The sequence below is a fragment of the Amblyraja radiata genome, chromosome 21 (assembly GCF_010909765.2).
Source record: "Amblyraja radiata isolate CabotCenter1 chromosome 21, sAmbRad1.1.pri, whole genome shotgun sequence".
NCBI lineage: Eukaryota > Metazoa > Chordata > Chondrichthyes > Rajiformes > Rajidae > Amblyraja > Amblyraja radiata.
This window is the reverse complement of record NC_045976.1, coordinates 32640018-32667519: the sequence shown is the minus strand read 5'-3', so window position 1 is coordinate 32667519 and position 27502 is coordinate 32640018. Positions and strand designations below refer to the sequence as shown.

The 27502-nt window shown below is 43.9% G+C and overlaps 1 protein-coding gene across 10 annotated transcripts in view; it reads right to left on the bottom strand.

Annotated features, from left to right (window-relative positions):
- shank3 (SH3 and multiple ankyrin repeat domains 3) overlaps positions 1-27502 on the bottom strand; it is a 541235-nt gene that overhangs the window by 88844 nt on the left and 424889 nt on the right. For all 10 annotated transcript variants that reach the window (XR_004415240.1, XR_004415241.1, XM_033039988.1 and 7 more), the window contains exon 18: positions 5607-5687. Coding sequence is in view for 8 of the 10 variants with exons in the window: in XM_033039988.1 (XP_032895879.1) it covers positions 5607-5687 (81 nt within the window). In the remaining 2 variants the exon portion in view is untranslated. The remainder of the gene's footprint in view (positions 1-5606; positions 5688-27502) is intronic.

Below are 27502 nucleotides of genomic sequence, written 5' to 3'. Positions count from 1 at the left end.
TGTCCAGGAGATCACTCAGGTCTTACTATACTAACCATACCTAGGTCCATATCCCTGCCCTCTCCCCGTAGCCCCTTATCCCCTTGGCAGCTAAAAAACCATCTATTTTAGTCTTAAATATATTTAAAGTTTCTGCTTCCACTGCTCCCTGGGGCAGTGAATTCCATAAATTAACCACCCTCTGGGTGAAGAAGTTCTTCCTCATCTCAGTTTTAAAAGAGCCCCCCCTTATTCTGCAACTATGTCCCCTAGTTCTAGTTTCCCCGATCATTGGGAACATCCTCGGTGCATCCACCCGATCAAGGCCCCTCACGATCTTATATGTTTCAATGAGATCGCCTCTCATTCTTCTAAACTCCAAAGAGTAGAGTTCCAGCCTACTTCAGAATTCAGACATGACTTCAGAATTAAGGGACAGAAGTTTAGGGGTAACATGAGGGGGAACTTCTTTACTCAGAGAGTGGTAGCGGTGTGGAATGAGCTTCCAGTGGAAGTGGTGGCGGCAGGTTCGTTGGTATCATTTAAGAATAAATTGGATAGGCATATGGATGAGAAGGGAATGGAGGGTTATGGTATGAGTGCAGGCAGGTGGGACTAAGGGAAAAAAATTGTTCGGCGCGGACTTGTAGGGCCGAGATGGCCTGTTTCCGTGCTGTAATTGTTATATGGTTATATGGTTATATGGTTAAACACTCGTTATCAAAGACTCATTTCTCATATTCCAGCTTGGCAAATGGCATAACATTTCTTTTTGCAGAACTTTGTTCCAATATTTCAGCACCATCAGCAAGTAGTAAGATTTCCTAACTTCACTTCCTTACAGCCTGGCTCTACTTTCACAGGGTGGATGTTCCTTCCTCTTGAGTTCCCAATCATCAGAAACAGTTGCCCTATCATCTGCAAAACCAAGGTTCTCTACTAATCTGTTCCAGCTGCATCACACTGTCCTCTGATAACAAAGGTTCACAACAAAAGCCTGAGAAACATGGACCACTTCCCATATTTTGGAAGCTACCTCTTGATGAAGCAGATGTCAGTGATGAAAATCAACATGGCCTTCAATGTGTAGGCACAGCATAGATGCTGGTTTACACCAAAGACAGACACAAAATGCTGCAGCAATTCAGCGGGTCAGGCAGCATTTCTGGCGAAAAGGAATAGGTGATGTTTCGGGTTGAGACCCTTCTTCAGATTGAGAGTCAGGGGGAGAGAAACTAGAGGTATAAACAGGTTCAGAGCAAAACAGAGCTGCCACCGATGGTATGGAAACGTTCAGAACAAACCAGAACCTTAAATGTGCCAGCTCAACATTTGGCCAACTTGGAAAAAGGGTGATTGAAGAGTGTGACGTGACATAAAATGGCCTAAAATTAGCAGTGATCCCTGCTCTTCTAAATAGTTCTAAGATCTGGACTAGGTGGCATGTGGTATGGTATTGAGACCCACATGACCATGCACTGGGAGCACACAGATGCTCTGTGAGTGGTGGCAGGATTGCACTATTTTACAGACTTCCACCCACATATTCTATCGGCCCATTCTCTCACATGTGTGCAAGACTCTATTTTCCCTAAGCTGGTTTTGTAAGTCACATCAGAATCCACAATACGGGAGTGGAAGCCAGGTATTCCTGATCCTAAAGATTGGTTAAAGAGTTTTTGAACATTGGCTTTAGTCTGATTCCTCTCAAATTTGCTCAGAACATTCCATAGCACAGCAAACCTCCCCAGGAAGACATTTGTGCCAGTTCTATTGAGATGTAATACATCTGGCCTTTCCAGATTAATCTCGCTCAGCACTGGTGTGGATGTCTCAGGAATTTAAAGCTCCCAATGCTGCACAAAATCTTCAGGCTTTTTCTGTGTGATCCTCTTATTGTTACAACCTCTGAAAGGTAGCACAGGTTTAAATTTGGAGATTATGACTTTTGAGGCTCTTCTTATCTTTATCCTAACTCCTAAAATTTGCTAGTAGGTCCTCATTTTCTGCTTGCATCTTTGGTACTGATATGGATCAAGATCCATATGAATCAAGATCCATATGGATGTCCATCCTCCTCTTCCAGAATTTTCTGTGGATGTTTAGTGGTATCTTTAATCCTGGCACCAGGGAGGCACAAATCCTAGTAATGGGGAGGCACATACTATTCTAGAATTGTGTGCATTTTCTTTCCACAGCCCTAATAATAGAATCCCTTGTAACTTATTGGTCTCATATAGTCTTGGCTTTGGCTGTCCTCAACTGGGAAAAGTGCTACCTAATCAATATTCTGAACTGAGTATGTCAAAGAAGATGGTTGTCCATACTATATACTCTATATTACCTGCCTGTACTTTTTTAATCTTTCTGGAAGTAATCCATTCATTCTTGCCTTTACTTTCTTTAGATTCTGTACTGTACTGTGATTCTCTACAACAAAGGAATGATCCAGAGGTTCCAAAGTGGTGCAGGATGTACATCTCACATGTCTGACATGGGTACTATGCCTCAATTTATATTCACTGGAATTTAGAAGGATGAGAGGGCATCTTATAGAAACATATAAAATTCTTAAACAAATGGACAGGCTGGATGCAGGATAAATGTCCTCCATGTTGAGGGAGTCCAGAACAAGGGGGGTTACAGTTTAAGAATAAGGGGTAGGCCATTTAGGACTGAGATGCGGAAACACTTAGAAATCCACCCAGCATTAGCCCTATCACCAATTAGCTGCTATCTATTAAAGAGGCAGCAGTCTGTGACTGTAACAATAGGGGTGACCACTAAACAGTATACTCTGTGAATACCTTCATATTAATGGCACAATGGCATTAATGGCAAGGAAAAACTTTTTTACCCAGAGAGTTGTGAATCTGTGGAATTCTTGGCCGCAGAAGGCAGAGGAGACCAAATCACTGGATGTTTTCAAGAGAGAGTTAGGTTTAGCTCTTAGGGCTAAAGGAATCAAGGGATATGGGGAAAAAACAGGAACGGGGTACTGATTTTAGATGATCACACAAGATCATATTGAATGGCTTGCTGGCTTGAAGGGCTGAATGGCCTACTCCTGCACCTATTTTTCTATGTTGAGGTTGAGGTTCTCCAGTTGACAACACTTCCTGTACTGTGATTATCTGGAAGAAAGGAACGATCCAGAGGTTCCAAAGTGGTGCAGGATGTACATCTCACTCTTCTGACATGCCCCAATTTATAATTCAATTGTAATTCAATTAATAGGTGAAAAATATACATAAAATATCCTTCTAATTAATATTAATACACGAGTAGTAAATTCAATCTGAACTAAACAAATTAATTTGAATGAATTTGATTCAGTTTATGTGATACACTGCTCACAAAGCTCTGAAATCTGACGAAGTCCTAGCTGGGAAGCAGATTGCTTGACCAAAATCTAATCGTTCCTATAACCTTGTTCCAACATTGCCATAATTTCAGGATTTTATCAGTCCATTTCCCAATCGAATGTAGGTGAGAGGAAATGGATGAATGCCAGATAGAAGTGCAGGCAGATTGCTCAAGGGGGCATCTTGCTCTCCTACATGTCAGTTCAGAGTTCTAATGTAGGAGATATTTTATTTGGATAGTACAGGAACAAAGAACAATGGTTATGACCTTCTAGAGAATTATATGTATATCCTGTTTAAAAAGATGGCAAAATACAGTTTGGACAATTCATATTCTATACATTAGCAATGTGATAGAAAATGATAGGAACGACGATGTCAAAGACACTCATCAATAATCTTCCTAGGTTTCAAAACTCGTTTGAGTTTTGATCCAAATACACAGCTGAATTTCAGAGATGAAGCATGTGTACAGTTTGCACCATCTTTTAAATGGGATTATGATGCACCATGGAACTCAACTGGGCTCCTTGACAAATCCTCTCAAACCTATAAATTCTCTTCCCAGGTAGTAAAAGTCCATCAGCACAACTGAACTCTATCAATCTCATTCCGCTCCATCTCATTCATCAAATTGACTTGAAAATATATTGGCAATTTTTTCGTCGCTACTAACTCAAAATCCAGGTCCTCACTACCCAATAACTTTTTGAATGTACTTTAGTAAAGATCGCAGTGATTCCTGGAAGCAGCTCACTGATATTTTCACAAGCAAAATTTGGGACAGGCAATAAATTCTGCCAACAGTGCCACGGCTATTGAAAGAATAAAATTAAAGAAGGCTGGAATGTGCATTTTTTGGTGAAGGAGGTTACTGCTGTGTATAGCCTCTATAAGGCCATGTATGACATCAAGAGGCTATATCCAATAATTATAAGAAGAAATTGTGAATTAATAAAGCAAAAACATAAAATTAATATGGAGAAGAACGTCTTTACTTAATAACTGAATGTTCAAAATACTTTGCTGGACAGCACACTGGAGCCTAAAAAGCCAAAGATCTGGAGTCGGTCCTAATCATGGATACTGTCCATGTTGTGCTTGCATATTTTCCCTGTGATCATTTCCTCCCACATCTCAAAGATGTGAAGGTTGGTTGGTTAATTGACCACTGTAAATTGACTTAAGTGTGTAGGTGAGAAGTAGAATCTGGAGGGAGATGGTGTAATTGTGAGAAGAATAAAGGAATTAATGTAGGATTGGTATAAATGGGTGGTTGAAGGTCAGTGCCGAGGGGGCAAAATAGCTGTTTTCCATGCTATTTTCTCTACGGCTCTGATGAAAGACCTAGGGTCTACTGAAAAGGGTTTCCATGGGAGTATTAGGTTATTGGAAGGAAGGGATTCATTTAGAGAGTATGTAACTGGAAGGATGGGCTCTGATGGAAGTATTAAAGCACTAGAGGGAAGTTCTTTAAAGAAACTTCTAAGATATTAGAAGATAATTTGATGAGATATGGCTCTGGATTGGGATACCTGGGAAAGTACTAAACGAATGAGGCCATGTTGGCTCTCTGATCTATACTCTTCTATAACTTGTCGCACATAATTTTGTACTGGAGCTAATAGAGAAATACGTCACTACAGTGCAAAAAGTAATGTCTTGACAATGGGAAGAATCTTTCTTTTTCAATCAATTTACACTTTCACTATTAACCAGTCTGGCCTCAAGCAGACTTCAGGTATACTTTATGAGATTTAATCCTTGCTCACACTAGTCAATTCTGTCAACACTCAACACACTTTATGATGGTATTATAGCCACAAGAGCTGTGGCAATTCAAGGAAAGATACAAAGTGCCATTTTTCAGAATAGCAAAACCCACATCCCATCTTAAAATACACAAATGTACCCAATACTTAGCTACATTTGACTAATAAAGTACTAAATCAAGTAATTTTATATCTTGAGTACCATGGATGCAGGAGCTATCACTGCAGTTTTGGACCTTATAATACCAGAAAGAAACTATTTAATTTCTTAACCCAATGTATACTGCACATATATATAGTTTCTGACACTGAGAGACACATGGGCTATACAGTATTAGACAGAAGCGAATGATTTACTTTTGTCCTGCATGCATTATACATGTATAGCCATTGAAATAAAGACATACACGTGTTGTACAGTGCCTCATGAAATGATTAATCAGTTGATTAATTTACCAATTAGAAAATTAATAAATAAACAATATCTTACCTAGCTCCTCGAGTTCAGCAGTCATGGATTTGGAGCGGAGAGTCAGCGTAGTGCTTGGTGCCCTCTTCGGGGGTGGTGGGGCTGAAATAAAAAGAGATGAGAGATTTGACTTTCTGCCCAGGACCTTTCTAGCACCTCCGATATGCAGATGCCATTTTTTCTCCACTGCCTGAATCTCGTCGTAATCCTGACAGGAGTCATCACATTGCTGAAGGATCTTGTTCAAACTGCGCGTGGAAGCAAACTTCTTCATGCTATCCCTCGTGGAAGAAGCTTGGGCCTAGTGGGTTTGGAGATGTGAAGTGCACCACATATATCCTTTGCTGAGTGTTGCCTGCATATTTCCTAAACAGTACTATTCATCCCAGAATGTAGCAGTGTCAGCCTGCAGCAGTAAAATTATTTTAAGTTACTTTTCACCACACAAAAACATAGATATTGAGAAAAAAAAAATATATTTTTATGTTTCTCCCCATAAAACATCCAACTCAAGAGCGTAAAGGAATTCAGTCTGTTCTCAGTCTCAGGTGTGCCGAGATTTTTCCAGGCTCTGGCTTGCATATGAACAATACGGTATTCAAATGTTCAACAGGGAATACCATGGAAACAAGGCCAGCAGGCAACCCCCTTCCTCCTCTTCCTCCTCCTCTTCCCATCCTCCCTCGCACTTTAGTCGTGCTTCAGAAGCCCTGTGATAAGTACGGTGTGAATGTAAGTTTTTCGGATGTATCCATTTGTAAATAGCTACTATGTATGAAAACAAAACAAGCTTCCAATGAGCTAGCAAAGATTAAAATTGCAGGAATAGAAGATTCACATCCAGGCTCGGGTTATTATTGGTGAGAGAGACGCAGAATGTCACTGAGAGCTGGATCGAAGAACAACGGCATCAGCATACATGAAAAAAATATTTCAGATGGTGGGTAAACTGGTTTCTTCTAAACAGATAACAGGCCAGTTTGCCGCTTCAGCAGACAGCTTGTCGATGTTCCTTCTCTGGGGTAAGTAGACAGGCTGACAGAGCTCCAGTAGTACCACATATTTGGTTAAATCTCGACAGCAACATAGGTTGCACACAGCACCAACTGGCCTCGATGTTTGCTCCCTTGTTCTTCTACCCTCCTTGCTCACTCTCTCTGGCTGTTCTTTTATTCCATCTTCAGTCATGCGTTTTCTCCAAACTATTATTTCTCTTTTTTCTTTACTTCCTCTTCATTATCTAGGTCACCTTCATCTACCCTTCAATACTGGTGACGTTATTTTTGCTTTTTAAAGTATAGCCTTACTGCTCCAGTGGGAGGCAGAAAGTAGGCACAAAGTTCAACCTTGCTAAAAATTAACTTGACTATGAGCAAACATGTTGTCGCCTTGGTGTTACAGAACTGGGAATTTAGAGTTGATTGTAAAGATAACAAACTATTGTAAGTATACAAAATGTGAAGGAAGGAACTGCAGATGCTGGTTTAAACCGAAGATAGACACAAAAAGCTGGAGTAATCCAGTGGGACGACATTGAAACTAGTACAACGACTAGGATGGGGAGGGGGGAAATGGAGAGCGAGGGATAGCAATGGTTACTTGAGGTTAGAGAAATCAATATTCATACCGCTAGGATGTAAGCTGCCCAAGCAAAATATGAGGTGCTGTTCATCTATTTGCATTTGGCCTCACTCAGACAATGGAGGAGACCCAGGACAGAAAGGTCAGTGTGGGAATGGGAAGGGGAATTAATGAGTATTAACCTTTTCAGGTGAGGCAGAGGTTCACTTGCACCTCCTCCAACCTCATCTACTGTATCCATTGTTCAAGGCGTAGACTCTTATATATCAGCGAGACCAAACGTAGACTGGGCGATCGTTTCGCTGAACAACTTTGCTCAGTTCACCTGGGCCCACCTGATCTCTCGGTTGCCAAACACTTTAATTGCCTCTATGCGGTTAAACACTGCATTGTCTCATTCCACACTCCTCTTTCCATTATTTGCTTCATGGCTGTCACTACTCAGATCAAAGAAATTGAACTGGTGACTGATGTTATCACTACAAGAGCAGTTTATTCAATATTACAGTACTAAAAACATGTTAAATGTGGTAAGTATAAATTATGTAGGAGCATTAGCAAAAATATTGCTAATTTATACGGTAAAAATCTTGAAATCCTTAAAGGAGTTATATTCTGAATTTTTTTATGGAATTCAGCACAATAAATGGAATAAATTTTAAACTAATGAAGTGTTATAAATATATGAAAATCCATATGCTTGTATGTAACTCCTATTGACTGTTTCTGTTGGAGGTTTCTGTCACATTATTTATAGCTAGAACCACAACATGGCATATAGATTTCATATTGTGATTTCATACTACCCCAATGGAGGTGCTGTATTACCATTATAAATGACAGGTAGTAATTACAGTATGACAAATTTATACAGACAACTTTCATTATATAAATAAAGTAATTATATAATATTGGACAACACAATTGTGTAGCTGGAGGAGCTGCTGCCTCACAACGCCAGAGACCTGAGTTCAATCCTAACCTCGGGTACTGTCTCTGGAGTTTGCTTGTTCTCACTGGGACTACATGAGTTTCCTCTGGGTGCTCTAATTTCCTTCCACATCCCAAAGATGTGCATGTTGTAGGTTAATTAGACTCTGTAAATTGCCCCTGGTATGTAGGGAATGGATGCAAAGGTGGGAAAACATAAAGTGAGTGGATGATCGGTGGTCGGTATGGACTCAGTGGTCTGAAAGGCCTCTTTCTGTACTGCAATTTCAATCAATCGTTAATTGATCTTTCAATATGAAGAGATTTTATGACTTTAAATTAGGAACCATATTGCTTCTGTAAACGTAGGTCCATATTCCCATGTCTGACTACATTTGAAGCCAAGCTCCATATGTAGAATAATACAGGTGATTCACAAGCACAATATATTGTTTTGCCCCATTTGGCAATTAGAAGACTTTGGAATGAATGCCTATCAACTACACTGCAGGTCTGGAATGAAAGAAATGATGCTGTCAGCATGAGACCATTAAACCAGTCAACATCTGTTCAGTCGAACGATAGTGATCTAACACTCCATTCCTCACTAAAATTGGTTGCAGACTGATTGTTAAATTGACAGTTTAAATATTCCATAGTCCCTTCCAACTATGGAGTCAAAAGAATTGGTGAGTTTGAAAAAGGCAAGTATATTGACTGGTGGTGTTCCCTTAACTTTGTTTGGAGCTATGGCTTGGTAAAGTTCAAGTTTACTGTGCTTCAATTACTAATCTCCTGGAAATTAAGCCAGTCATCAGAACTAATGAAAAGTCGTTCAACTGACGGTAACTAAATTCCAGAATCAAGGTTACCCAAAACTCAGTGTGCAACCTGCAGTATGCAATTGATGTTTCTGTTTGTACACGCTCAGAGCTAAGCTCCAAGCCATGGTGGACACTTTCACTGAAATATACAAGAATGGGCATTACATACATTATCTAAACGATAACTCAAAATTATGCAGATACTGGAAATTTGGAATTAAAAATAAAAATGTTGTAAACATCTAGCATTTGTAAATTTGAGGATCACCAGCTCAATTTTCTTCTAGTCATGTTTGCAGTCTGTCAGACTCAACATTGAATTCTACAACGTCATATAATTCACTATGTCATTTACCTACAATATTGGCTCAGGTTTTCTCTCTCCAGGAGCTTAGCCTGATCTATTGGGCATTTCCTTCAACTCACTCTGCATTTTGAAGCTTTTACGTCACTTTGTGCATGATCTCCCATTCTAAATGTCCCCATTTAATAGTTTCTATATGTTTTTTGTTCATGCTCTTTCTCCCCCTCTCTAACTATCCTCATCAACCTGTCAACTAGATGACTTAATGTAGAGTTTATTATCAAGGAAAACATTGCCCTATTCCATTCCCTTTGACCCATTCATTTCTCCCCCACCCATTTAGTGGCAAAAAAACAACAGTTTTTGATAAGAGATCTTAAATGTGAAAAATTCATCACTACTCTTCTTTCCATAGATGCTGCCTGATTAGTTGAGTGTTTCCAACATTTTCTTCTTGTAATCTGCAAGGCAAAAAGTCACTACCAACCTACCCCACAGAACCACAATATCCCCTGAAAATAGCTAAACAATGGAAAGCGTGGACTGCTACCCATCTCTCAGGTGCTATCTCCTGACAAAGGGAGTGTGGCGTCGGGGACGGATGCCACAGTTTGACAGTGACTACACCGACACTCTCAATCAGGTGAACTCTCATGGTATATGCTATATACAGTGGTAAGAAAGTTCAGGTCCACATGGGGGCACTGTCCCTCGCCATCACAGCACATGTGTGATAATGTTGGGGATCCTGGGCTTGTCCCAGCAGCTTAGTCTTCGAATAAGGTGTGGTGATCTTAGGCTTCTTCCTGCAGTTCGCCTTTGCCTCGAAAGGAGTGACTGACGGTAGAGGTTTCTTCCTGGCTGCCGAGCTTTGGGTTGGAGAAGCGACGCAGGCAATCTCTGGGTTATCCTTGCAGTTAGTATTTGCCTCTATGTGTGCGTGGGAGCAGTCCCTCATTGTCTGGGGCAGAAGAGGTTCTGGCATCTCAGGCTTGCCCCGGCCACTCAGTCTTAGCCTCAGGCCGAGTCACTAGCTTTCTTGGGCTTCTTTTCCCAACAGTCAGTCTTGACCACACGTTGGCGCTGGTGGTCTCGGGGCTATCCCAGTGGCTCATTCTTCCTCGTACCTGGAACAGGGGAACACAACTAGGAGGGAAGCAGCGCTCTTTGTCTCCCTTCCTCGCTCACTTGTTTTTTCCACTTCTACTCTTGTTGTCTCCCTTCTCCCAGTCACATCTCTGGCTTGGATGCCTGGGTTTTATAGAGTAGGCTGACAAAGTTCAAGTGGCCAACAAATAGCCACTCCCATCATGCGATTAGCTAGCATGGTCTTGCCCGCATTCTTCACCAGTATGGCATCAGAGGATGACGCCAGGTTCGGCAATGACCACACCGACACAATAGGATGAACTCACATAGTTTATTCTATTTACAGTGGTGAAAAAGTCCAGGACCACATGGGAGCACTGATCCTCATCATCAGAGTGCATGTGCGATGACATTGCTGATCTTGGACTTATCCCAGCATCTTAGTCCTGATCTTCAAAAGAGGAGGTGTTGCAATCTCAGGCTTCTAACTGCAGTTTGCCCTTGCCAAGAGTGGCTGATAGTACAGGCTTCTTTCTGCAGTTCTACATTAGCCACCACAGGAGTCACAAGACCTAAGTAGAAGTAATTTATCCTAAATCCCCAAAAACGGTCTAGGAAGATGAGAAGCCCAAGAATCTATCTATCGACACATATCTAAAACTCTCATCTTCCGGTTTGCGTTGTTTTTAAATTTGCACAAAAACGGTACGCGATAGCGCTACGATTGTTCGCCACCTTACTCACCGTTGTCCTGTGCTGCAAATGCCCCAAGTTTTGTTCAGATTGGTGGTATATTTTAAAAGTTATTAAGGTTTAAAAATCTTTCCTCTCCTGTCAGTAACGGCCAGGACAGCGCCGCCCCTTCCTGCAGCATTGGCGCACTGATTGGCCGGCCCCCGCTGTCAATCACCTGCCGCGCCCACCTTCCTGCCGGCGCCCACCTTCCTGCCGGCGCTCCTGCCTGCCCGCAGCCGCTATGGCCCGATGCCCGCAGCCGCATCGGCCCAAAGTCCGCAGCCACCGAGGCCCGAGGCAGCTGCTGCTCCGGCACGCAAAGAGGGAAAGGAGCGGCAACCTCGAGATCCTGCGGAGGTGTGGGGGGAGAATGGAGGGATTGAGGGAGAGGAGGGGGTAGGGAGGGAGAGGGGGAAAGTGTGGGTGGTGAGGAGGAAGTGTGGGGGAGAAGGGGGAATAGAGGGATAGGAGGGAAGGGAGGTAGGGAGTGGGGAATACCTGGGGAGGTGAGGAGGGAGATTGGGGGGATTGAGGGAGAGGAGGGCGTAGGGAGAGAGGGGGGAAGTGAGGAGGGAGAGTGGGGGAGGACCGGAAATAAAGGGAGAGGAGTGGGGGATGTAGTGAGTGGGGAATAGAGGGAGAGGAGGGCAGTGGGGGAGGTGAGGAGGGATAGGGTGAGGTGAAGAGTGGGGGAGGTGGCGGGATAGAGGGATAGGAGGGGGTAGGGAGGGGAGAGGAGTTATGGAGGGAGGGAGGGGGTGACTGAGGGTAGGGGAAAGGAGAGGGAGGGAGAGTTGAGGGAGGGATTGGGGAAGGGGTGGAGGAGAGGGGAAATATCCTGGGGAAGTGAGGAGTGAGAGTGGGGGGATTGAGGGAAAGGAGAGGGTAAGGAGGGAGGGGGAAAGTGGGGGAGTTGAGGATGGAGAGTGTGGAGGGGATAGGGGGAGGTGAGGAGTGGGGAATGGAGGGATAGGAGGGAGGTAGGGAGGGGAGAGGAGTTATGGAGGGAGGGAGGAGTGATTGAGGGTAGGGGAAAGGAGAGGGAGGGAGAGGTGAGGGACGGATTGGAGGAGGAGAGGGCAAAGAAGAGGGAGGGTGAAGAGGAGGGGAGTAGAGTGCTGGGGATGAGGGGAAATGAGCCGCGCCTGCGCAATTGGGGGCTACGGATGAGTGGTGTAATTTTGCGTTGCGGGAACGGGTTGCGTTGGGGGAACGGGTTGCGTTGGGGGACCAGGCCTCCCGTGTGACAGGGACCCAATGGGTTCCACTTAGTCTAGTATATATTACTAAAACCCATCTTGTTTGTTTCTATGTGTGTGTGTGTATGTGATCCTGATATTACGCCAAAACCGTACACGATAGCGCTATCATTTTTGCAACACCTTACTCACAATTATCTTGTGTGTTTTTATCAAGTTTCGTCCGGCTTGATGTTATATGTTACAAATTATTCACATTTTCAACCTTGCAAAATCCAGTTCGAGAAAGAATGCCTTGAACAATGGCATTTGCTGGCAGTTACATCTATGACGTCACAATGGGATCTCATTTACATAATCTGCCTTTGAACAGTGCTCCACCTGACAATTACATCATAATGGAATCTCATTTACATAAACTTCCAAACAGTGTTCCACTCAGTGCAATGAGAGATTTGTTACATTGTTGTAAGGGGAGGGAGGGAGTGGGTGGGGAGGAGGAGAAATATTATTTAAACATTGTGTTTAGTGGGGGAGTGCGATAGGGGATAGGTGAGGGAGGGAGTGACTGAGGGAAGGGAAAAAGAGAGGGAGGGAGTGAGGGAGGGTGGAGGAGAGGAGAAGGAGAGGGGAGAGAAGAGGGAGGGTGAAGAGGAGGGTGAGGGAGTGTATGAGCCACACCGGCGCAGTGGGCGGCTATGGTGAGTAGTGAAATATTGCGTTGGAGGAACGGGTTGCGTTGGGGGATCGGGTGAGTGGTGGAAACGGCTTGCATTGGGGGAACGGTTGAGTGGTGGAATGGGGCCCAAAGGGTCCCACTTGGTCTAGTATATATTACCAAAACTCATCTTGTTTGTTTCTGCCTGTCTATGCATGTCTGTGATGTTCAGTAATTATGCCAAAACGATAAAAGATAGCGCTGCAATTTTTGGTCCACCTCACTCACCATTGTCCTGTGGTTTGTTCTATTTTGTTCAGATTGATGGTATATTTTACAAGTTTTTCACATTTTAAACTTTACAAAACCCCACTTTGACAAAAATCTCTTCCATCTGCACTGGCAGTCAGCAGCGTATGATGTCACAATGGGATCGCATTTATATAAACTGCCCATCAGCAGTGTTCCGCGCCCAACAATGACATCACAATAGGACCTAATTTACAATTAAAAAAACTGTTTTGAAAAAGAACTGCCCGTCAGATGTTTTCCACCCCACAACAACATCACAATGGGATCTTATTTACATAAAATAACCCTCCACTTTTAAAAACATAGCTGCTTCCAGTTCACAATGACGTCAAGGGGGGTAAGGAGGGGAGAGTGGTTATGGAGGGAGGAAGGGAGTGACTGAGGATAGGCGAAAGGAGAGGGAGGATGAGGTCAGGGAGGGAGTGGTGGAGGGGAGGAGGAGAGGGGAAAGAATAGGGAGGGTGAACAGGAGGGGGAGGTGGTGCTGGGGGATGACGGGGAATGGAGGAGGATAGGTGTAGGAAGAGGGATGGCGAGACGCACTTGGGGAGAGTTGCCGTGACTCTCGTCACAACGGGGATCTCTGTCGGGGACCAGCCCTCCGGTGTGACAGGAACACAACGATAGAAATGAGGTTACCACTCCAAATGCAGATGAACCGGTATGTCAATGCATTGCTATTTAGAGGAATGTGTGCGAGCCTGACAGGATAGATGCTAGGAAGCTGTTTATCCTGGCTGAAGAGTATTAAATAAAGAATCATGTCTTAGAATAAGAGGTCAGCGGGGGAGAATCAACGCTCTACATAAAAACAAAATGGGAAGCAGAATTAAAAATTCAAATAGCAGAAGAAGAATGGTATCAAATGTGTGAAACACAATGTACATCCACAAGCTCACTAGTATGGAATTTTGCTGGAAGAATCTAACTCTTTTTTATAACACCCAAAATAAAAAGCAGACAACTTGCTGTCTAACAACACTGTTGGAGGCTGTGCGGGAGTATGGAGGCAGACCACTCGCATATTTTCTGGAACTGTGCAAAGATAAGGGCATACTGGGAAAATGTTAACGCAGTTGTTAAAAATATCTTGGGTTATAAAATCCCAAATACCTGCCCTGTGATGTATCTGGGGCACATTAAAGAAATTGTAAAGATAGAAGATACATATTTGATTAAAGTTTTGCTTGCAGCAAGTAAGAAGGCCATTACCAGGCAGTGGCTTAATGCAAAAAGTCCAAAACAGGAACAGTGGTTATAAATTGTGCGAGATCTTTAATATGGAGAAACTGACATATTCCCTGAGAGTCAAGGAGAATCTATTTGAAAAGATCTGGGAAAAATGGACTGTTTATTTGAGCCATGACACCAACTAGATAAATGCCGAGCTAGATATGGGAAGACTGTGTTATATAGAACTAGATAGAAACATAGAAAATAGGTGCAGGAGTAGGCCATTCGGCCCTTCGAGCCTGCACCGCCATTCAATATGATCATGGCTGATCATCCAACTCAGTATTCTCTCCATACCCCCTGATCCCTTTAGCCACAAGGGCCACATCTAACTCCCTCTTAAATATAGCCAATGAACTGGCCTCAACTACATTCTGTAGTTGGTATGTTTGTGTGAATATTGAAATATCTTCAGATAACTAATCAATGTAACGTTTTTTTTTTATTTGGTAAGTGATCCACACTGTCTTATTCCATTTAAAAAATGTATTTACTTTTTTTCCCCCTATCTATTTATTTTTTTATTTTGATTGTTATTTTTCTTATTTTGTTTTATTTATGGTGATGGTGTTGCACTGTTTTGTATATATCTCTGAAAAATCAATAAAAATGTAAGTGAAAAAAAAAGCGGTCAGCCAATTAGGACAGGAATAAAGAAAATGTTCTTCACTCAAGAAGAAGGAAAATTTGAATCTTTGAATTTTTCTAACTCACCAGGTAGTAGATGCAACATAATTAAATGTGTCCAAGATCATCTATAGATCTTTGACAATAATGGAAATAGAGCGATGGAATTTGGTCAGGCAATTGGATATAAAGTAGATTTAAATATATAGTTACTTCTTAGTATAGAGATAGCTTCATGTGCTTTGTGATAATCTCCTACAAATTCTTATATTTTTATGGTTGATCTTCAGATTTCTTGCATTCATCTTTATTAGTTAAAATCTCTAAAATTAATGATCTAACACATCATTCATTTTGCCCCAATCATCCACACCCTTTTGTGGGGAGAGTTTGAGATTTATGCAATCCTTTTTGTTAAAAGGTCCTTATTGATATCAACCTTGAAAGGCCCAGCTGCGAGTCAATGCACCATATTAGAGATGGTTCCGGCAATATTCTGATGGCCATTTAGTCCTTTGAGTCCATTGTATCCATACATTACTAAAACTCTCATCTTGTTTGTTTGCTGGTTTGTTTGACCGGTTTGTATTTGCGCAAGAACTGTACACGATAGCGCTACAATTTTTGCATCCCCTACACACCTCCTGTGATGTAAATGAAACAATGTTCAAGAAGGAACTGCAGATGCTGGAAAATCGAAGATAGACAAAATTGCTGGAGAAACTCAGCTGGTACGGTAGCATCTATGGAACGAAGGAAATAGGCAACGTTTTGGGCCAAAACCCTTCTTCAGACTGATGCAGGGTGGGGGGGAGGGTGGGGGAAGAAGAAAGGAAGAGGAGGAGCCAGAGGGCTGAGGGAGAGCTGAGAAGGGGATGCAGACTGCCCACCGGGATGCAGACTGCCCAAGCGGAATATGAGGTGCTGCTCCTCCAGTTTCTGGTGGTGCTCACTCTGGCAATGGAGGAGGCCCAGGGCAGAAAGGTCGGATACGGAATGAGAGGGGGAGTTGAAGTGCTGAGCCACAGGGAGATCAAGTTGGTTAATGCGGACCGAGTGGAGGTGTTCGCCGAAACGATCGCCAAGCCTACGCTTGGTCTCATCGATGTAGATCAGCTGACATCTAGAGCAGCGGGTGCAATAGATGAGGTTGGAGAAGGTGCAGGTAAACCTCTGTCGCACCTGGAATGACTGCTTGGGTCCTTGAATGGAGTCGAGGGGAGAGGTAAAGAGACACATGTAGCATCTCTTGCTGTTGCAAGGGAAATTGCCCGGGGAGGGGGTGGTGCGGGTGGGAAGGGAAGAATTGACCAGGGAGTTACGGAGGGAGCGGTCTTTGCGGAAAGCAGACAGGGGGGGAGATGGGAAGATGTGGCGAGTGGTGGGGTCACGTTGAAGGTGGCGAAAATGACGGAGGACTATTTGTTGTGTGTGACAGCTAGTGGGGTGGAAGGTGAGGATTAGGGGGACTCTGCCCTTGTTCCGAGTGGGGGGATGGGGAGAGAGAGCAGTGTTGTGGGGTATTGAACAGACCCTGGTGAGATCCCTCATCTTTGGTAGGCGAGGAGAACCCCCGTTCCCTGAAGAATGAGGACATTTCCGATGCCTTGGTGTGGAACACCTCATCCTGGGTCCAGATGCGGCGTAGACGGAGGAATTGGGAGTAGGGGATGGAGTCCTTACAGGAAGCAGGGTGGGAAGAAGTGTAATCTAGATAGCCATGGGAGTCAGTGGGTTTATAGTGGATGTCAGTCAAAAGTCTATCACCTGCGATGGAAATAGTGAGGTCAAGAAATGGTAGGGAAGTGTCGGAAAATTTTCCAGGTGTATTTCAGTGCCGGATGGAAGTTAGTGGCGAAGGTGATGAAGTTAGTGAGTTGCGTGTGGGTGCAGGAGGTGGCACCAATGCAATCGTCGATGTAGCGGAGGTAGAGGTCGGGGATGGGGCCCTGGTAAGCCTCGAACAAGGATTGTTCGACGTACCCTACAAAGAGGCAGGCATAGCTGGGGCCCATGCTCGTGTCCATAGCTATGCCTTGTGTTTGGAGGAAACGGGAGGAGTCAACCGAAAAGTTATTGAGGATAAGGACCAACTTCGCTAGGCGGAGGAGAGTATCAGTGGACGGGTATTGGTTGGTTCTCCAGTCGAGGAAGAATCGGAGGGCTTTTAGACTATCCAGGTGGGGGATGGAAGTGTAGAGTGACTCCATGGCGAAGATGGGGGGCCTAGAGAATGGAATGCCTGGAGACAACGGAGAGTGTCTGAGGTGTCTTGAACATAGGTCGGGAAGGATTTCACCAGGGGGGATATGATGGAGTCGAGATATGTGGAAATAAGTTCTGTAGGGCACGAACAGGCAGAGACAATTGGTCTATCAGGGCAGTCAGGTTTATGGATTTTGGGGAGAAGGTAAAATCGGGCCATGCAGGGCTGGGGAACGATGAGGTTGGTGGCTTGGGGGGGCAGGGAGCCGGAGTTGATGAAGTCCGTGATGGTGCTAGAGATAGTGGCCTGGTGCTCGTCAGTGGGGTCATGGTCCAGGGGTAAGTAGAAGGAGGTATCCGAGAGTTGGCGCGTGGCCTCAGCTTTGTAGAGATCAACGCGCCAGACTACCACGGCCCCTCCCTTGTCGGCGAGTTTGATAACACTGTCTGGGTTGTTGCGGAGTGAGTCGATGGCAGTGCGTTCAGGGGGGGAGAGGTTAGAGTGAGACAGGGGAGTGGAGAAGTTGAGGCGGTTGATGTCCCGCCGGCAGTTTTGAATAAAAAGTTCGAAAGCCGGAAGACTGTGAGGGGGCGTGCACGAAGAAGGGATCCGTTGGAGACGGGACAAGGGATCAACAGTGCGGGACGGGGACACGTTCCCATGGAAAATCGCTGCGAGGCGAAGGCGACGGTAGAAGAGCTCCAAGTCGCGGCGGGCGTGGAACTGCTGAGGACCGACCGTTCGGTATCAGAGAGGGGGAGGTCAGGGGGGATGGCGAACACCCGGCAGGGATGGGGGTTGGGCCTGGAGGAAGGCAGGTAAATGGAGTGAGGATGAGGGGAGGGGGGGGGGGGGGGGTTGACTTAGTATGGGAGACAAGTGTAGGAGAGGTGTACTGACTGTGTGGGCAGACACTTTGGTAATGATTGCCCACCAGTCTCAAAAGTCGGCGTGTCTCCCTGTCCCTGGGATAGCAGGGGGCGATCAAACAGCACAATACCCCCCTCCCCCTCCACGCCAACACGAAGGGCAACGATCCCAAGGCTTTAGCGTCAGAAACAGCGGGCAGGCGACAATCACCCGCCATAACGCGAGAGAGATCAACTTATTACAAGTTATACGACTCTTGCAGTCTTTAACCATGTGACCTTTCTTCAAACATCCAATGCAGATTCCCTTCTCTTTTAAGTAGGTCTCCTTTGCACATTGGTGTTTCTGTCTTTCTCCATCTCATTGTTGGCCCTGTCTGTCGCCACCCCCACCCCTCTGCTTCCCGGCCATGTGTGTGACCTCTTCCCGCCCCTCTCCAGCTCCCCGCCCATTGCACCAGGCACGGGGGCTTCGCACCGTCTTCACGTAGACGATGTCAGCAGGTCAGTCAGCGCCAGTCGCCCCGGGGCAGGTGCTCGGGGGCTCTCTCCCAGCGTGGCCCCTGACCGGGGGGGGGGGGGGGGGGGGGGGGGGGGGAAGGAGGGGGGACGTGAGTCAGTGGGCACGCCAGATCTGCCACACCATGGGCCGCCGCCAACCAAACCACCCGTCCACGTCCACACGCTCGGTAGAACAGGAGCTGAGGCTAGGAACTGTACCGCCCTTGCCTCCTCCCTCTGCAAATGCAAACAACCCCACTCTCCTGCTCACCTAACCCGCCCATCCCTTTTCTCTGGGTATTGAAGGCGCTTCTGGTCTGCAGTGTGCAATAGTCACCAAAATACACAACATCTTTAGAAAGGAAAAGTACAAAACATGTCAATCCCACTAGATAGGCCTCAATCATGGTGCTGTACAACACAGAAACAGGTCCTTCGGCCCAGCTTCGCCGTGCCGTCCAAGTTGGCGTCTTGGGGTAGTCCTATTTGCCTGCATGTGGCCCATAGCCCTTTAAACCCTTCCCATCCATTTATCTGTCGTTAATAACCTCAAGAAAATTCCTGTTTCAGTTTCCTGGGTCCAACTCAGAGAGAAGTCTCCCCCCCTTTCCAGGGTTAATCGCTCCACTGTTTATGATGCTCTCTGCATTATGAAGTCCTCGACAGTGAACCCCATGGGCAATCACTACAAAAAGTGCCTGCCCACACAGTCAGCACACTTGTCTCCCGTATTAAGTCACCGCAACCCCCCCCTCCCCTCCCCTCCCTCCCCCTCCCTCCCTCCCCTTCCCTCCCAACCCCAGTCCCGTCCCGACCCCCTGGGAAACTGAAGGGAGCGACAATCAACTGCCACGGATACAAATAATGTCATACACAAGAAAGGGCAGATGCTGGTTGACAAAAAGTGAACACACGGTGCTGGAGTAACACAAAGATGCAGCAGAAATTTGGAAACTTCATCCCATCACCCATTCCTTCACTCCAGAGATGCTGCCTGTCCCGCTGATTTAAAGAGTGCCCACGGTAGACTCATGAATCACTACGGTAAACTCACGGGCTACTACGTTCTTACAACGAGTTTAAATGTTTCAAATTTTAACTTCAAGAGTAAATTTGACTCGTGGAAATCTTTAAACATGTTTAAAATTTTTCAAGAGTTAACAAGTTTCCCGGGTAACTGCCATTAGCGCCACGAGTCGCTAAGTTGCGTCAACGAGTTCCGACGTTCCCGCTACGTTAATTGTACGTGATTACCACGAGTTTAATTTGTTTTAAACTCGGGATCACTCGTGGGTCGACTCACACCGTGAGACATGGGTTTAAGATGGAGAAAATACATGTTTCTACCCCGGCCCCAATATGCTCATTTATTTGAGGTGAGGTAACAACATCACTAGTAGCTGGCTTCTCCTTCTATTCTATTTGCTCCGGTTTCTTTTCCGTATTCTTCTGTTCAGTATGAAGTAATTCAGGATGATCTTCTCTGCACTTGTACGACTCTTGCAGTCTTTAACCATGTGATCTTCCTTCAAACATCCAAAGCAGATTCCCTTCTCTTTTAAGAAGTCCATCTTTTCTTTATATTCATTCTTCTTGAATTTTCAACATCACCTTATGGTGTGACCAACCTCATCACACGACAAACAGAACTCTTTTTGCTTTATGGTAGATGCGTCTCCTTTCATTCCTCCTTTCGTTTCTACAGGTATTATAGCGGTAGCAAAACTGCTTTCCTTAGGTCCTGATCTTCCTTTTGTTTTAGTAAAGGTAGAACCTTTGACAATTGGTTTAGGATCTTGAATACTCCCATAGCGTAAATTTGACATTAACCGTACTTCCCTTTCCATGAAATTCACCAGGAAGCATCGCCTCTCGATCCTCACCATCCTGTAACAGACCTGCTCTATCCCTCCACTTTTTTCTAAGTCTATAGGGCAGTTTTAGAGTGATAAGTTTTCATATTGCTAACAACATTCATTTCTTGCATGTGGTTGAGATATTTCATTGAGCTACAACTTTTAAGAAATATCGCAAACTCACACAATGCTTTCGCGCCTTCTGCCTTGATAGCTGTCCAAGCATAGGCCTTCTTCATGTATGCAGTAGCAATCTGGTGTTCGTTACCAAAAGAAATCTCTAAGCAATTCTCTTGCTGTTCGATAGTCCTCACCTGCAGGCAAATGCCGAACACCCCCAACAAGCTGCTTTGGATATCCAATTGTGTAATGCTCCAGAAATCATAAGCGATCTCTTTCATTAGTAGTTTTCATTTCCACGAACTGGTCTATGAAAGTTTCATATTGCAAAGGATCACCATCGTACTTAGGAATTTCCATTGGAGGTAAAGTGGAAGAGATATTATGTTGTGCAGTTCGCTAATTCTCATTTGATTCCTCACCAATTCACCAATTTCTTTTTAAAATCCCTCATTGGACTCGGAAGAATGGTAAACAGGCTTCTCAGAAGAGTACTGGTCTATGTGAGTTTTGTCACGAGTCCCATGACCAGTTGTTTGTCCCTGACTGGACACAAATGGATCACAAACAGGCCTCTGAGAAGTGCTGGGTCGCCGGCTTATTATGAGTCTCAACGGACAGCCCAAAAGTAATTTGCTTTGGTCTAGCTCCTTGTTGCTGAAATGAAGTTTCGTCGCCCATCCACTTACGCAGCGCTAGTTCATGATATTCTCTGGCTGTAGATTTGATTTAGCTGTTGTTTTCAGCATAGCCTCTCCTTCTTAGACTAAGGAACTCTTCTTCTGAGATATTCTTGAGCCGCATCTTGAACCCTGACCTTCCAGAACCTCCTTCTTCGTCTTGGCAATTGCCACCTTCGTGAATATTCCCAGCTATTCCTTTTCTCTCCTCGGCTGTTCTCCTTGTTCCTCAGCCTCTCTATCCAACTGTTCAGCTTCTCTCTTCAGCTATTTTCTTCGTTCCTCAATCTCAGATTTTTTCTCCAAGGCGGTAGCTTCTAGTGAGAACGCAGCTAATTCAGCTTCGGCTTCCATTTGAGCAGAGACCCTTGTAATTGAACTGGCTACAGAACCAGATTTTCGTCCAAATCTTTGTGTTGAGACGCTTGAGGTACTATCTTGTGGTCCAATTTTTTCTCCCACTTCAACACCTTGTTGCATCGCACTTCCGACTGTAGAGTGCGTAAGTTGTTTGATCTCAAATAACTACTTCCTCACTTACTCTACAAAACCATCGAAAAATTCCACTTTTTCTTGGCACCACTGCGTGTGTCTTTTGAGTTCTTCCTCAGGCATTTGCGCTTTCAGCAATGCGTCTTGCTTTTCTCCAACTTCGAGACCAAGACTGAGTAATTGCTCCTGATTAGATTGCACTATCATCGCATCTTCTTTGTATTCCATTAGTTTCTTCTAGATTTCAAATTTCTTGATCATCTGCTTCCATAACTTGTCTCTATTCATCTGGCATCTTTCCAGGTAGGCTGCTTCTCCCTTCTCATTTCGCTTGGTCTCTCTTCTTCCATATCTTCTGACTCCACAGCTCCCCCTTGTGGCTCCTCTTCATACTCACCTGTCTGTCGCTTCATGGGTTATTCCCCTTGACTGACTGCCAGATCATTGTCCAAGTGCAGAGCTGGCAACCAGCACATGTTATTCGTAGCTCCAAAACAATCCAATTATTTTGAAGCTCTTCTCGAAATAAAATGGCAAATACTTGAAAACATCTAATTATTTTCCAAGACTCCGAAGTCTTCTTTCTTCAGTGTTTTGTGAACATCACTAGCTGAGCTTGCCTTATCTATAGAAGTCTATAACATCCAATTAATTTCCAAGGCAGTTCACTCTAAGCGAGCTGACTTACCTTGAAAGAATTCAAATACATCATCTCAGTTCCAAAACATTTGCTCAATTCTGAGCTCTTCAAGGTCACAACACCTGTACTGGCTACTATAAACAAACTTCTTGGCTACTTTCCAAACTTTTGCAGAATCCCTTACAGGTTTTTAGACTTAAACTTCTGATATACCTCATATATATATCAATTCTTACAGCCCTCCCTCGGTCAATGAAGTCTTCTTTCTTCCGATGACCCAGGTGTCTTTTCTTCTTCCAGAATTCAGGTTGTAATCTCTGGCAGAGATCCAGCAGCTTCGATTCATCGTTGAATCAGTCTTTTGCTATTACTCTTCCCTAGTAACGAGTTTTCTACTTAAATGTAGTGGCGGTTTTTACAACTTCTCAAAGTTCAACCTTCGATAGCCACTAATTTATCGGGGATGATTAGAAAAGTAGTCTCACGCACTCCACGACACATTTGAAACAGCAAAGATGAATCAACTAGAAGTAGTTGCTTGATTAATAGCTTCTTTATTGTAGTAATACAAAACAATGAAATAACTCATAACTTTCCATTCTTAATCATCGTTCCATTCATGTCATATAAATCATAAAAACTTCTTTTTGTAAAAGTACATCGTCTGACAACATATATGTCCCAATCATGCTCGTGGTCATGGTAGAAAACTGTTTCATCCCATGGCCCGACATCAAAACTAATAACTAATCATCTGAGAGTCTGCGCCAGAATCCTCTAGCCAAAAACACACCCCAGACTACGTGTTAAATCCCACCAACATTAACACAGGCAGAATAATTAAAGGTAACTAGACATGACTATAATAAACTTACTTAAGCTTAATGGCTCCAACAACTGCCATTCAATATGATCATGGCTGATCATCCAGAATCAGTACCCCGTTCCTGCTTTCTCCCCATATCCCTTGATTCCATTAGCCCTAAGAGCTATATCCAACTCTCTCTAGAATACATCCAGCGAATTGGCCTCCACTGCCTTATGTGGCAGAGAATTCCACAGAGATCACAACTCTCTGGGTGAAACAGTTCTTCCTCATCCAGTTCTTCCTAAATGGCCTACCCCTTATTCTTAAATTGTGACCCATGGTTCTGGACTCCCCCAACATCGGGAACATTTTTCCTGCATCTAGCCTGTCCAATCCCTTAATAATTTTATTATATTTCTATAAGATCCCCCCTCATCCATCTAAATTCCAATGAATGTAAGAAGGCCAGTCGATCCATTCTTTCATCTTTTGTCAGTCCCACCATCCCGGAAATTAACCTGGTGAACCTACGCTGCACTCCCTCAATAGCAAAAATGTCCTTCCTCAAATTAGGAGACCAAAACTGCACACAATACTCTAGGTGCGGTCTCACCAGGGCCCTGTATAACTGCAGTAGGACCTCCTTGCTAATATACTCAAATCCTCTCATTATGAAGGCCAACATGCCATTTGCTTTCTTCACTGCCTGCTCCACCTACATGCTTACTTTCAGTGACTGATGTACAGGGACACACAGGTCTCGTTGCACCTCTCCTTTTCTTAATCTGACACCATTCAGACAATAACCTGCCTTCTTGTTCTTGCTACCAAAGTGGATAACCTCAAATTTATCCACGTTATACTGCATCTGCCAAGCATCTGCCCACTCACCCAACCTATCCAAGTCACCCTGCAGCCTCATAGCATTCTCTATTCTGTCCTCTGCCACCCAGCTTTGTGTCACCCGCAAACGTGGAGATGTTACATTTAATTCCTTCGTCTAAATCAATATATATTGTAAATAACTGGGGTCCCAGCACTGAGCCTTGCGGCACCCCACTAGTCACTGCCTGCCATTCTGAAAAGGACCACTTAATTCCTACTCTTTGCTTCCTGTCTGCTAACCAGTTCTCTATCCATCTCAATACCCTACCCACATGTGCTCTAATTCTGCACAGAAATCTCTTGTGGGGGGCCTTGTCAAAGGTTTTTTGAAAGTCCAGATACACCACATCCACTGGCTCTCCTTCATCCATTCTACTTAACCATATAATAACCATATAACAATTACAGCACGGAAACAGGCCATCTCGACCCCTCTAGTCCGTGCCGAACACATAGTCTCCCCTAGTCCCATATACCTGCGCTCAGACCATAACCCTCCATTCCTTTCCCATCCATATAACTATCCAATTTATTTTTAAATGATAAAAACGAACCTGCCTCCACCACCTTCACTGGAAGCTCATTCCACACAGCTACCACTCTCTGAGTAAAGAAGTTCCCCCTCATGTTACCCCTAAACTTCAGTCCCTTAATTCTCAAGTCATGTCCCCTTGTTTGAATCTTCCCTACTCTCAGTGGGAAAAGCTTTTCCACGTCAACTCTGTCTATCCCTCTCATCATTTTAAAAACCTCTATCAAGTCCCCCCTTAACCTTCTGCGCTCCAAAGAATAAAGCCCTAACTTGTTCAACCTTTCTCTGTAACTTAGTTGCTGAAACCCAGGCAACATTCTAGTAAATCTCCTCTGTACTCTCTCTATTTTGTTGACATCCTTCCTATAATTAGGCGACCAAAATTGTACACCATACTCCAGAATTGGCCTCACCAATGCCTTGTACAATTTTAACATTACATCCCAACTTCTATACTCAATGCTCTGATTTATAAAGGCCAGCACACCAAAAGCTTTCTTTACCACCCTATCTACATGAGATTCCACTTTCATGGAACTGTGCACAGTTATTCCCAGATCCCTCTGTTCACCTACATTCTTCAATTCCCTACCATTTACCATGTACGTCCTATTTTGATTTGTCCTGCCAAGATGTAGCACCTCACACTTATCAGCATTAAACTCCATCTGCCATCTTTCAGCCCACTCTTCCAACTGGCATAAATCTCTCTGTAGACTTTGAAACTCTTCTTCATTACCCGCAACCCCACCTATCTTAGTATCATCTGCATACTTACTAATCCAATTTACCACACCATCGTCCAGATCATTGATGTACATGACAAACAACAGTGGACCCAACACAGATCCCTGTGGCACCCCACTCGTCACTGACCTCCAACCTGACAAACAACCATCCACCATTACTCTCTGGCATCTCCCATTCAGCCACTGTTGAATCCATCTTGCTACTCCACCATTAATACCCAACCATTGAACCTTCTTAACCAACCTTCCATGAGGAACCTTGTCAAAGGCCTTACTGAAGTCCATATACACAACATCCACTGCTTTACCCTCATCAATTTCCCGAGTAACATCTTCAAAAAATTCAAGAAGATTAGTTAAACATGACCTTCCAGGCACAAATCCATGTTGACTGTTCCTAATCAGACCCTGTTTATCCAGATGCTTATATATATTATCTCTAAGTATTCTTTCCATTAATTTGCCCACCACTGACGTCAAACTAATAGGTCTATAATTGCTAGGTTTACTCTTAGAATTGCTAGGTTTACTCTTACTTGGTACATCTTCAAAAAATTCCAGATTAGTCGAGCATTATTTCCCCTTCATAAATCCATGCTGACTTTGACCGATCTTTCAAAGGTGCAGCTATTACATCTTTAATAATCGACTCAATCATTTTCACCACTACCGATGTCAAGCTAACTGGTCTATAATTCCCTGTATTCTATCTTCCTCCTTTCTTAAAATGTGGAGTTACATTAGTTACCCTTCAGTCCACAGGAACTGATAACAGGGTGCATGAACACCCAGATTCTCATCAACATAACAAACGTAGTTAATATGGGTCAGCTTGTTTCTTTAAGATTGTGGGGAGAGTGTGTGGGCAGCAAAGACTGAGTGAGAAATAAAGTGTGAGAATAATATAGGATAGATGTTATTTCATAGGCAATGTGTGCATGTGTATGAGGGAAGAATACATGAGTTGTGCAAGGAAATTTACATTGAATGAGTACAATTGAGACAGAGTATGTGTGAATGAAGGATATGTGTGATAGATGTCTGTGAGTGTACATGAGTATGCTCGTGAAAATAAGTATTTGAGATTGCTCGGGAATATGTATATGATAATGAGAGAATATGTACAACATATTTGTATGTTGCAGGAAAGCATATAAAAGTATGAGAGTCTGTCAGGAATGTAAATACACGAAAGTCCACCAAGAGTGCATTATAGCAAAGGTGACAGAACATGTGGGAGTGTGTGCGAGAATGGATGTACAATATTCTGACATTGTCTCTTGAAGAAATGTGATTGAAAATATGGTAGATAGTGTACTATACGTCAGAATGTATGAATGTGATAATAAAGCATGGATTTTGAATCAGAGCAATCGGTATGCATAAGTGATGAACTATGCATGTCTTTGATTAATGGGTTTTGAATGTGCATGCATGTGCCAGACAGTGGGGATTTGGATGTGTCTGCCTATTTATGTATGGGTGGTGAGTGAATCGTGTTGGTGATTTACATTCGTGTTTTGTTGTTTCCTGTGCTATTTCACTGCTGAAGACAGTGACTCATGATACCATAAGCATTTTATTCAATTCATAGATTTTTTTGGAGTTCAGCTTTGCACGAATGCCTAGCATTAAGGGAGTATTGCAACATAGTAGCATAGAGCCATCCAGCAGGGATGAACATTACTGGTTTATTAAAATTAGGTTTTTCATTAATAGAGTCACTGAGATTACATACAAGAGGGAAGACGTGACATTTGAAGGAAACTCAATCACATTTATGCCGAACTATATAATTTCAGCATGTTGCATCAATTCACATCTTTCACTTCATGCCAAGGAATAGCAGTGATAAATTACTGATCCAGAGTAGAAACAAGGAACTGCAGTTGCTGGTTTACAAAAAAGACACAAGGTGCTAGAGTTCCTTCGGGGAAACATAGAAAATAGGTGCAGGAGTAGGCCATTCGGCCCTTCGAGCCTGCACCGGCATTCAATATGATCATGGCTGATCATCCAACTCAGTATCCTGTACCTGCCTTCTCTCCATACCCCCTGATCCCTTTAGCCACAAGGGCCACATCTAA